The 12,664-nt window shown below is 34.0% G+C and overlaps 1 protein-coding gene across 1 annotated transcript in view; it reads right to left on the bottom strand.

Moving 5' to 3' along the window:
* Positions 1-12,664, bottom strand: part of DIAPH2 (diaphanous related formin 2) — a gene marked incomplete at its 5' end in the record, with an annotated part of 1,076,033 nt that overhangs the window by 728,492 nt on the left and 334,877 nt on the right. Inside the window, 4 exon segments of the mRNA XM_014583678.2 lie at positions 192-256; positions 5,542-5,660; positions 8,106-8,222; positions 10,190-10,308. Coding sequence (XP_014439164.1) covers positions 192-256; positions 5,542-5,660; positions 8,106-8,222; positions 10,190-10,308 — 420 coding nt within the window.

The raw sequence follows: 12,664 nt of genomic DNA on the forward strand, positions 1-12,664 counted from the left end.
ACAGTAGCAACTTTATCTTATTAAAAAATAAATCACTATTTGGTGGTTATGTTTGATTCCAGAAATATAAAATATTATATAAATAAAACAACATTTATAGGGCATCATATAAAGAAACAAGGTAGAATATATGCTTTGATTAAATTACTAATTTAACTATTAAAGTCAATATGTTATAAGCTAAGCCTTACCTTCTTTGAAAATTCCACTGCTTTTTGTTCACTTTCTTCAACTTTTGCTTTGTTCACACAAGAATCTATTTAGATTGAACAAAAGTGATTAGAAATTATGACATGGTATCTCTAGGCAAAAGATGCCTGTCAGCCTATAATTCTACTATGCAGACTATCATTTTTATGTCAGCTGCTGTTAAAGGGAAACTGACCTATACTACACATAAAACACAATCTATCACATTTTCTTTTTTTATCGTACTAACTGAATTCAATGATACTATTGTTCAGACACAAAAGCAGGCATACAGAAATCTATGTGACTAAATTATCATCATTTTAAAGGAATTCTCTTATTTTTCAACTCTTATAATTACAGAATTCTTCCAAAAAATGTGTGTAGTTTGTTATTAGTGGAGAGGTAACAATAACTCCATGTTTTAAATTAAGCCTCAAAATCAGCTTTAAAAAAAAGTAGACGGGGAAGATACGTTCATTAATTCAGGCTACCTAGTGAAAGATTTTACTTAAACTGCTGGTCTGGAGTAAAATGTATCACATATATAAGGAAACAAACTTCAAATTTCTCAAATCTCCATAGAAAAGTTATAGATACCAGATACAGTGTGGGAAGAGGGTGGGAGAAGGAGGTGAGTGTTAAGACATTTAGGAAAAAAATAGAGAGGCAAGACGTTTATGGGACAAAGAAATGGGCTATTATCTGTTGATGATAATGTGTATAGTATTCCCAACTGGATGGTGAGAAATGTATGTTTTCATGTCGGAACATGCACTTTACGAGCTAAGTGACATATGTGATTGAATGTATAAAAGAAATTAAAATTTTTAAAAATTCTCAGCTCTCACCAAACATTTCAAAATACAAAGAACTGAGGAACCTCTTTTGAGCAATATTGTATCTCTCATAATTATATATAAAGTCTATTTTGCACATTGTCATTCTACACCTACTTATTTACCCCTAAAAAATGAAAATGTTTGCACTCATATCGTAATGAATGTCCAGAGCAACTTCACTAATAATAGTCAAAACCTGAAGGACCCAAAGGAACATAAACAAGTGTATCTCTAAATAAATTGTGGTATACTCATATACTGGAACACTACTCAGCAATAGGAGATGTGTAAAAGAACGATTGATAGATGCAACAGAACAACATGGATGAATCTCAGCATAATTGTCCTGAATGAAAGAAAGACAAAAAGAGAGTACATGATATATGTTTGTATATGTATAAAATTTTAGAAAATGAAACTAATAAGAAAAAAATATGTAATAAAATGAAACCAGTGAAAGAGACATAAGTGGTTGCCTTAAGATGGGGAGAGATGGGAGGCATGAGAAGAAGGGACTAAAAGGAAAATGCAGAAACTTTAGGGGGAAGCAGAGATACGTATTATCCTGACTTTAAAAATAGTTTTCAGTGTATTTATGAATATCAAAATTTATCAGGACCAGCAGCTGGCGTAATGGCTGTGGTGCTGGACTCCCATGTAGTCGACCGTGGTTCGAGTCCTGGACTTGATGTCCTAAACACACACTGGGAATGTGTGCGTGCATGCCCAAGATCCTGAGAGGAGAATGAGGAAGGGATTGCAGCGTGGCCATCCCCCCTGGAGGGGTGATTTCTCACTTTCTCTCTCTCTCTCTCTCTCACTTTCTGGTGAGTGCACATGCCCTATAGCAAAAACCTCTCCAAAAAAATAAATATTAAAAATTATTAAAATATATACTTTAAATATAGTTTTTCTATGTCAATTTACCTCAATACAACTTTTTTTTTTTTTAATGTATGACTGGAACAAAGCAAATGATGTAGAAAGTGGTAAGTGATGAGGTTGAAGAGTGGCCATATTTATGTGGCGCTAGCCAAAGTTGGTAATATTTTTTATTTTTATTTAAATTTCAGTGAGAAGGCATTAAAAAGTTTTAGGGAGGGATCTGATTTTTGAAATAGCTTAGATTTATTAAATTGTGAAATTAGAAAATTAGAAAAATTCTTACCTCCTTAAGTACAAGTGATTTTAAAATCAATTTATTAGATTTCCAAGGAACTCTTTTTTCTTATTATTATTATTTATTTTATTTTTTTGAGAGATTTTTGCTATAGGGCACGTGCACTAACCAGAAAAACAGAGAGAGACACAGAGACAGAAAGCAAGAAATCACCCCCCAAAGGGGATGGCCACCCCACAATCCCTCCTCCTCCATTCTCCTCTCGGGATCTTGGACACGCACGCACATGCGCCTGGTGTGAGTTTAAGCCACTGGGTCCAGGACTCAAAATGCACTCAGCTCCATGGGAGTTCAGCGACATAACCATTACGCTAACTGCTGGTCCCTCAAGGAATTCTTGAAATATCTGATAGTTTTTGTCTGTATTCAAGCATGTATATGTATGTGTCTTCTTTTTCTAAAATTTTACCAGAGGGCATGTATGTTTCCCAGAGACAGACAGAGGTAAAAAATTAGGAAAGTGAGAAAGCACCCCCCATGAGCCACGGTCCCACTTCAAATCCTACTCTTGTATCTCTTAATCCTTTTGGGATTTGGGGAAAGCACACAAACACACACACATGCACACATACATGCGCACGCATGCACACACACACACACACACACACACACACCCTAACATATCTCTCTAACCAGGTCTGAGACTTAACCCACACTATCAGCCATATGGAATCCAGCCACCTTAACTCCACTGCATGGCTGGATCTATCTATGTATGAATGTCCTAATTCAAGTTCCATAGCATTTATTAGCCTCTAGAAAAGGACTTTATCATAAAATATTAAGGACTACTAATATAATTGACTTAATCAACTTTAGAGTTGTGAAAACTGAAACCTAGAGAAATTGAATGATTTGCTCACAATCACAGACATGATGTGTAGAAAAGGTCATAGTGCGTTTACGTCACTGACTATGCACTCTCACATGATCCCTCCATCTCTCCTCACTCAATACTCTTGATCAATAGTACACAGTCATAAGTGCCTGGAACACAATACACAAAGCAATGTCTGTTAAATTCTGAATGAGCTAGCCAAAATCAACAGTAGAGTAGGTATGTCAACGATGACCTATAAATGTAAGCCAAGACACATATTTAGAAATAGGCTGTATGACTCCCTCAACATAATATGAAAAAAATTACTAAGTTTATGAAGTTCAGTGAAAAATATATAGTGAAACCAGCATTCACATTCATTGCTGGGGCAAGGTAAATACGCACGAGCTTTCTGAAAAGTATTTGACCTTTGCAAAGTCAAAAGTATTTGAACTTTGCAAGTTCTTAACCTCACTTATAAGAATCAATCCTGGGGCCAGCAGGTGGTATAGTGGTTAAGGTGCTGAACTCCCATGTGGCCAACCGCAGTTAGGAGTCCAGGTCCCAGCAGCTTGAAACACACCAGGCATGTGTGCATGCATACCCAAACTCCTGAGAGAAGAATGGAGGAAAAGGGATTGTGGCGTGGCCATTCCCCAGGGGGTGATTTCTAACTTTCTGCCTCTCTATCTAAAGGCCATTTATACAAAGAATGTTCATAGCACATTAATGTATAAATATGAAAACATGAAGACACTCTAGATGTAAAATAAGAAAGGACTAGTTAAGGTGATTATGACAGTCTATAAAATTAAAAATTACATAGACATGGTGTCATGTTTTGAAGGATAAAGTGGAAAAATTCTCATAATATTCTATGAAAAATTAGAAGACAGATACATAGATAGATAAAGAGAAATACATGGAAATATACTGAGTTGAAAAGTGAATAATGGTGATGTGACTAGTGGTTTGTCTCATGTATGTCTCTAGATTATCTTCAATAAGTGTACAATATTCTTAAAAATGGAAAATAATACATGATAAATAATAATAAGGCATTCATCTTTAAATATTACTGAGCTTCTGCCCTATTATGGAGTGAAAAATAACAGTCATGCAACAGCTATTGTTTAGTTCTTCAAAGATAAGACAAATGAGTCATGCTTGAACTGTAGCAAGAGTGATATAAACTAGGTATAAATAAAATTTTGCCACTATAAGGCCACATAGCATAACATGTCACCAGGGAGGTTCCATATCAGCCTTCAGAGATGGTTCTGGAAAGTACTGCTAACTACCAGTCTAGAGTGATATAAGATCATGTCCTCAGAAGTCCATGAAGAACAATATGATGACCTTGAATTCTTTCCAAGACCCAAAGTCTATGGAAACACAAATTGACCTATGTGATACCCTTATAAGGTTTCAAATTACTAAAATAAGCCTGCCCTATTATACACATGATTTTTATAAAACTACTAAAGTACCAATATATATGAAATTAAAGGATTTTAGATGCATATATCTGAAAAGTAAAGCATTCATCTATAATAATATAATGACTCTTCATGGGGCACTAAGTTTAAGCTGAGTTCAGAAGTGTTGAAATTTATTAAATAGGTTAATATTTCTAATCACACAGGTAGAACTCTCACGATCGTCATAATTAACAATTATGGCAATTAAGTAGCACAGACAGAAGAACAGTGAGAGGGAGACCTACATTTATTATTTTGTTTTAAATTTTTTATTTCATTTTCTTTTATACATTCAATCACATTATTTAGCTTACAAAGTGAATATTTCAACATGTGAACATTTCTCCCTAGTCCAGCTAATAAAACTATAAAATATCTTCAACAGATAGTACCACATTTCTTTGTCCCATTAATGCTTTGCCTCCCTATTTTTCTTCTAAATGTCCTTCCTCGGAACCTCCTCTTTCACATACACTATATCTGGTATTTACATGCATTTACTGTGTTTCTATATTCTTTAGTCAATCAGTTTCAAAAGTGCCTGCTTTACATGTACACTATGGAATACTACTCGGCCATTAAAAAAAAATGAGATCCTGATGTTTGATACAAAGTGGATGATATGGAAGATTCAATGTTCAGCAAAGCAAGCCAGACTATGAAAGATAGATATTTTATGTTCCAGCATAAAATATACTGACTGTCTGCACTCTATAGCAAAAATTGAAAGACTGGAAGTTATAATATCAGGGAGGGCAATTGTAGATACTAGTGACAGTATAGGAAGGGACAGATAACAGATAGTGGAACGGAGGGGATCAGGGAAAAAACAGAACCTTTAATAGTCACAAAAATGAAACATTATGATGATAATGTATACAGTAATGTCTTTGACTTGACTAATATATACTGTATTCATGCTGAGAAAAACCATGTTGTACACTGTCAAGTGATTAAATGGAAAACGCTTTAATTTCCTATTTATAGAATGTGTAAAATATAACCAAAGGACAGTAAAGATTATATTACCTATCAGATGAGTAAAATCAATGTCTAATCTCTGCCTATACTTGAAGTCTGGGTCCATACCACTGCAGTGCAGCACTATCTGAGAAACACATTCTTCAATTATTTTATAATATTGTGGCCTGAAAAAGAGAAAAAAGTATTGGTGAATATTTTTTCTAGCTATATGAATCAATTTTCTTAAGAAGGGATTCAGCACATTAAAAGAACTAAGTCTTTTTCTAGTACTGTTAGAAAAAAATTCCTTCTAGCCATTACACTTTTTGGAGAAATACGCTGAAGTTTAAAAATGATTTGGATGTTATAGTGCCAAACCCATTGTGGTATAATCAACTGTGAATGTTTAGTGAGTTAATATTCTATTTTACAGGGATTCCTGCTAATTTCAAAACATATTTATCACCTTTATTTACTCAAGCTATTGTTTCTAAAGTTAAAGACAACAAAAGACCTGCTAGTCTTACATCCATGGACACAGACGTGGTTCTAGGCACCACAGTTCTCAATTTCACTAAGAGGTGAGTTTCCTGGCATTAGGTGGAAAACAACATTGTGAATTTACTACAACACTTTTACTCAAGATGGCTATAACAGCTTACAAAACTGGACTGAGCTACTTATCTTACAGACTATTCCAAAGATCTATTTATGCAACATATTTTAAAAGATCCATCTTATAAAATATACACACTTAATATGCATGGGTATAGCCTCAATTTGTTTCAAGTGTCAAAGGTTTTAAAACATACCCTAATTCTGTAATCTATCAAGGTAATTCTGGCCTTAAAAATGGCCACTTGTATACTGCAAAATTTTAAAAAGGCACTTTTTGAACTAAAATTTGGGAAGATTTAGTATTTGCCAGGGAGTAATAAATTCAATAGAGAAAAGTCAGTAAGAAGTACTATTGCAGACAAATTATGACATAAACATCACTAAATATAGTGTGCTGATAACTAGCCAACCTACTAAAAGTGTGAAGATGAAGCCAAACAGAATCTAATTGCTCTTCTATGTCCTTAGTCATGAGGTAGGTACCAAGAATAAGAATACACAGTAATGTATATTACAATCTGGGGCTTTGGAAAGTCATGATCAGTGGGACCAGCAGTTGGTGTAATGGCTATGTTGCTGGGCTCCCATGTAGTCGATCGTGGTTCAAGTTCCAGACCCAGTGGCTTAAATTCACCCCGGGCACATGTGTGTGCATGCCCAAGATCCCAAGAGGAAAATGAAGGAGAAGGGATTGTGGCGTGGCCATATCCCTTGGGGAGTGATTTCTCACTTTCTGTCTCTATCTTTCTGGCAAGTGCACACACCCTATAGCAAAAACCTCTCCAAAAAATAAAAGAAAAGAAAAGTCATGTTTGGGTTGAAAATAACATTCAAATATAAACTCAGTCTAGCCAAGGACTGAGTAAATAAAGAAAGCACAACTGTTCTCTTTGAGGCAAGGTTAATTATCTGAACGTAAAATAAAAATTCCTGTCACACATTTACTTTCCATGTATGTTCTTAGGATGAAAGCATGCCATATGAGGGTACCTTCTCATTTATTCATAGTTACTGAGGAATAAATGCTTTCGTATAAATGATGTTCCCAGGTAACTGAGTACCCCATGGGCACAGCACCCCTTATACCATCAGAACTTAATTTAGAAAACAAGAATCACGTTTAATGCATTACCATCTTTCCTGCCTAAAAAACAGCATATACTATTTTTAACATTTTCTACATCTCTGTGACATCATGATGCTCATAAAATTATTTTACTAGCCTGAACTAGAATAGCTCTCTATGTTGCTTTAGAGCTGTCATTTTTGTTGCGACTGTACTAGACCTCACAGAAGCCTTCTTGTTCCTTCTAATCAATCAGGTTTTGAGAAATCAAAAAACCTCAGTTCTCAGAATATCCTGCAAATTAGAGTATGAAGACCAACTAAGAGCCTCTCAAACAGTTAAATATAAGATCATGGTCACCAGTCTACAGATAATTTCAGTCACTCAAAAATCTTTTTATAACTTTTTGGTTTTCTAATATATCTCTGGTTACTAGAGTCTAAAACTTTTAGCTTTATCGGTTATTACCATATTCATGTATTTTTGAATAATTACATTACTGGAATTACATTAAATTGAAATATTAGTAGTATTATTTTCTTAGGTGGTAAGAGCACATTTATTATTAGATAAATAGTATTAAAAAAAGAAATAACAGTAAAACTTTACTTATGAAAATGTACAAGATAAAAACTTTAAGTTGCCCTAGAATCTTCAGTGCTTCCTCAGTGCTACCATCATCCAGCGAAGAAAATTCATCAAAGTCAGTAAAAACTGTTGGATTCATTGCTACTGCGAGTCCCATTGCTGAGGGTACTCCATTTTTATAAGTAGAGTTCTTTTTCTTCTGATTAAATTATAAATAAATGAACACATTTTTAAGATGTGTCATAAAGAAGCCAAATTCTCATATTCTAAGTTTGTATATATACATACATTGCCTACACCCCACTGCCTTGTTAATTTTCCTTTAACATCCAACTCAGTACTCAAAATGGGCACTTACCTGATATAATAATCATTTCTGATGAGCAAAAAATGTTGTAGGATGGATAATAAGTAATTTTCAGCAGCAGTGTCCTTTAACATATTATACAGAAGGTGGTACACTTCATTCATATCAGTAGAAATTAAGTAAAGGAAAAAATATCAAGGATTCTTGATGAAAGTTTCAATCATAACAAAAGCAGGAAAAACTTTTAAAACATAAACTTACCATTTTGCTTCTATTACTGTTTCTAAACTTTCAGTTCTGTAATCCAGTATTTAAACATTTACATAAAGTAATATGATTCTGTGGAATCATTTTAATCTTTTAACAAGAGAAACAAACCTAAAGAACATTGCAATTTGTGTGTCAAAATCTTAATTGGGCAATCATGCATTATATTTTAAAGTCCAGACTTTAGCTGGTACCATTAGAATAGGAAATGTCATCAATGAAAATTGTTTTTTCTTGATCTCCTCATGACTGTGACAAAGGACCTATATTATTCGTGCAAGCTACTTGTACTCCATTTACATTTCCACATAGAGAAGAAGGCAAATGAGCGTGCCTTGAAATGCTAAAAGATCAGAAAACTAGTTTTATCTTATCAAGATAAAATACCAACTATATCTGAAATTATTACTTGCATTCATTTGAATTTCATGCTTTGATAAAAGATGGGGAGTAAAGGCAACGGAGGTTGAAACACATTTTACTTAGGATATAAAAATAGTGGCAGAAGTTTTGTTGCTTTTAGTAAAATATAAAACGAAGTTCAAAAATGAATTCACTTTTATAATAAAAGGATCTAGAAAATCAATATAAAATAAAGGTAAAAGGTGAGATGTAATCCAACATCCTAAAAATAACCTAGAAAGCCAACATTTTCTCTGAAGTAGCATTAAGGATATGATGGATTACTTCTTAGACCCCACATAAGACTACTGCATTAAAATCTCATAAGGTCCCCTAAATGACTAAAGAATGGACCCAAAGATAGCTCTATGGGGAAGTTTGGTTTTAAGAAAAGACTGAATAAAACAAGATATTTATTAATTGATATAAAAAGAATTTAATATTTGAGAAGCCATTGCAGACTGGCATCACTAATAATGTATAAGAAATCACTAGATATTATTCCTTACAATAAAAACATTTGTTATTCAATGCACACACATTTATCCAATACTTAAGTGTAAGGCTTCGATAGGAGCATTGGAGGAAAAAGATGAAACATAACATTTCTGCCCTCAATCTCACAGGGGCAGAGAAGTGTACATAAATAAGATAGAACAAAGAAAGTACTGTGGGAGTTTCAAGGAGGGGAATATTACTTCCAGGTTTTGCAGGTGAGGCAGGGGAGGGAAGAACATATCACCTAGAAACAGTCCAGCAGAGAGGTCACTTTGGTTCTGAAGTGTTTCCCAACTTCCCCAGAGTCCGTGAGTAAAAAATTTAATGGGTAAGAAACAAATGGTCAATAATACTATGACAACCATCTCTTAAATTTAAGATCATTTCACAAAAAATCATTGCCATTGGAACATTGTATGCTAGCTCAGATACTAAGATGCTTCTACCACATGATTTTCACATACTACTGTATCTAAACATTTTTGTTATTAAAGAAAACCAATATATGTATAAGACATTTATTAAAATTGAATTATATCTGGAACACCAAAATATATATAAGACATTTATTAAAATTGAATTATATCTCTAAGTCATTGGAGTACCATTTAATTAATCTGAAAAAACAGTATTACATGTACTTAATATGAAGTCAGGGAACTATTCCCCCCAAATCAAACATGAAAAATATACTGCCTTAGGCATTTGTCTATTCAAGACCATTGAGCAGGGTATACCTATAATATAGTGAGCCACTGTGCTGATTTCAATATAGTCTGTGCAAATGATCAGTACAAACAATTCTTCAACATGAATCTCAAGGACAGCATCATAGTATGGTTCTATTGTAAATAAATGGCTATAAATGGGCTGGCAGATAAGAACTCTAACAAGAATCCACAGACTTGCCCATGAATCCCCTTTTCACAATACATGCAAGATTATTTTTGTGATTTGTTAAAGGATATTCCATTTCTGCTCGAATGTCATTCAGACGATGTGATAATTCAGTTAGGTCATCCTCTTTGTTCTCATCAAACATTCTCAACTGAATATCAAGCTCATCATTCTCCTTTTCTTTTAGATCCTAATATATAAACATAAATCTTAACAGGCAAATAACCGTTTGACAATAGCATACTTTAATGATAAAGGACACAACACAATTATTCATTTATACACAGAAGGAATTGCAAATATTGACCCAGGTATTTGGTTTCCTGAAAGAAAACAAATATAGCCAAGTTTTTCTATTCCAAATAAAAAGACTTCATTGCATTCATTGCATTTTCTTTCCATGCCCCTGCATTTGACTATTCACATAAAAAAATTAACGATCACTTCTACAACAGAAAAAACCTAATTGCTAACAACTCAAATTAAATGCTGTCGTTTTGACTAAACACACTAATCAAAGATTGCAGAAGAACTCATGCAGTTAGAACATTCACATATGCCTCTGGCAAAAATGCAAATATAGATCAATTGTATTAATGAAGAACAAATGCAAGGATATATTCAAGCACAACAGTCCCAAGTATGGCATAAAACATTGTATAAACAAATTTACTTTAAATGATATTTTGTGATTTTAAAGAACAAAGCATTAAGACTTTTTTTTTAATCAAGCTGGACGTCTAGTTTCCTCCCCCCCTTTTCATTTAGGCGAATCACAAAATACCAACTTGGGCATCAAAGACTTGTTTTGTAATACATTATAAGCACATGCATTTCAAATGTCTAATAATTTTCAAAATAATAGTATAAAATAAAACTTTGGAAGCATGCCACACTAGAGATTGTTGGGCTTAATATATATCACCTGGAATATCTTTTAATATGTGTCCATTAAGTTGCAGCATTCAAAACCCAAATCGATAATCACAACTGTGGATGCTCAAGGGTGATACGAAAGTGATACTAGGATGTTCAGAGATGAGCTTGAACTCTAAAAGGAAATGCAAGCATGGTGTACTTCAAATTAGGTAGGTAAAACAAAATGTGATGTATTCCTTGTTTCTATTTTTAGTCAACAGAACAATTACAGATGGAAATGTAATGGCTATTACTGAAGCCAAACACTAATTGAAGCAATTTCTAGAGGTTCCTTTACTAACATACACACCCGAAATAGTTCAGAATTTACCTATGACGCATATGACAATACTTACTAATATTTTGACATAATTTCATATAAAACATAAAACAAATAAATGTTATTACACTTAGTTACTTCTTTAGTAATAATTTCCTTTGCATCTAGTTTTTTTACTTTTAAGGGAGATGGAATTTATCAGAATATAAAATTATCTGATATTGATGGGTCATATTATCAATGGATCTCTGAGTTCTACATGGAAAAGCCAGACACATCTAATTGAAGAAACAATATTTCACACATTTGAGAATATGGACTTTTTCCTTATTCTTATTTCACAATATATTTTCTCTTAGAAATTCATTATAAAACTTGAAAATATTCAAGTATGTTTAAAAACAAAATTTCAGTTAAATGCTGTCATTTCATTAGGTAGCAGAAGTTTGCAAAACATGAAAGTCAATCTCCATGATTAAAATATTTTGAGGGAAGATAACTGGTTAAATGAATTATTCTTAGTTAGCTCCAGACATTGTTTATACAATATATACAGTATGTGAACATATACAGCATAATATAAAAATATAGACATAGATGGGAACCAGCAGTTAGCATAATGGCTATGTTGCTGGACTCCCACATAGTCGACCACGGTTCGCGTCCCGGACCCAGTGGCTTAGAACTCACGCCGGGCACATGTGTGTGCGTGCCCAAGATCCCTAGAGGAGAATGGAGGAGAAGGGATTGAGGTGTGACCATCTCCCCTGGGGGGTGATTTCTTGCTTTCTGTCTCTATGTCTCTCTCTGTCTGGCGAGCGCACGCGCCCTATAGTGAAAACCTCTCCAAAAGAAAAAATATATATATAGACATAGATAAGATAATATTCCTTATTAATGTTCTAGGCCTATTAAAATAAATACTGATATATGAAGGGACTTCAAAATGTTCATGGAGGGACTGGCAGATGGCATAATGTGTATGTTGCTAGACTCTTATGTAGTCGACCATGGTTCAAGTCCTGGATCCAGCGGCTTAAAACTCAGGCTGGATGCATGCCCATGTGTGCCCAAGATCCCAAGACAGGAATGGAGGAGAAGGGATTGTGGCATGGCCATCCCCCCGGGGGTTGAATTCTCAGTTTCTGTCTCTCTGGAGAGAACACGCATACTAGAGCAAAAATCTCTCTTAAAAAATTTCATGGAAAAATGGAATTAAAATACAAGTCAATTTTGATATGGAAAAAAACTGAAATCCATGCATAGTTTTTTCATTTACATTAAAAAATGTATTGGGACCAGCAGTTAGCGTAATGGCTATGTCGCTGGACTCCCACGTAGTCGACCA

This window comes from Tupaia chinensis, unplaced genomic scaffold (assembly GCF_000334495.1).
Source record: "Tupaia chinensis unplaced genomic scaffold, TupChi_1.0 Scaffold144482_1, whole genome shotgun sequence".
In the NCBI taxonomy this organism is placed as follows: domain Eukaryota; kingdom Metazoa; phylum Chordata; class Mammalia; order Scandentia; family Tupaiidae; genus Tupaia; species Tupaia belangeri.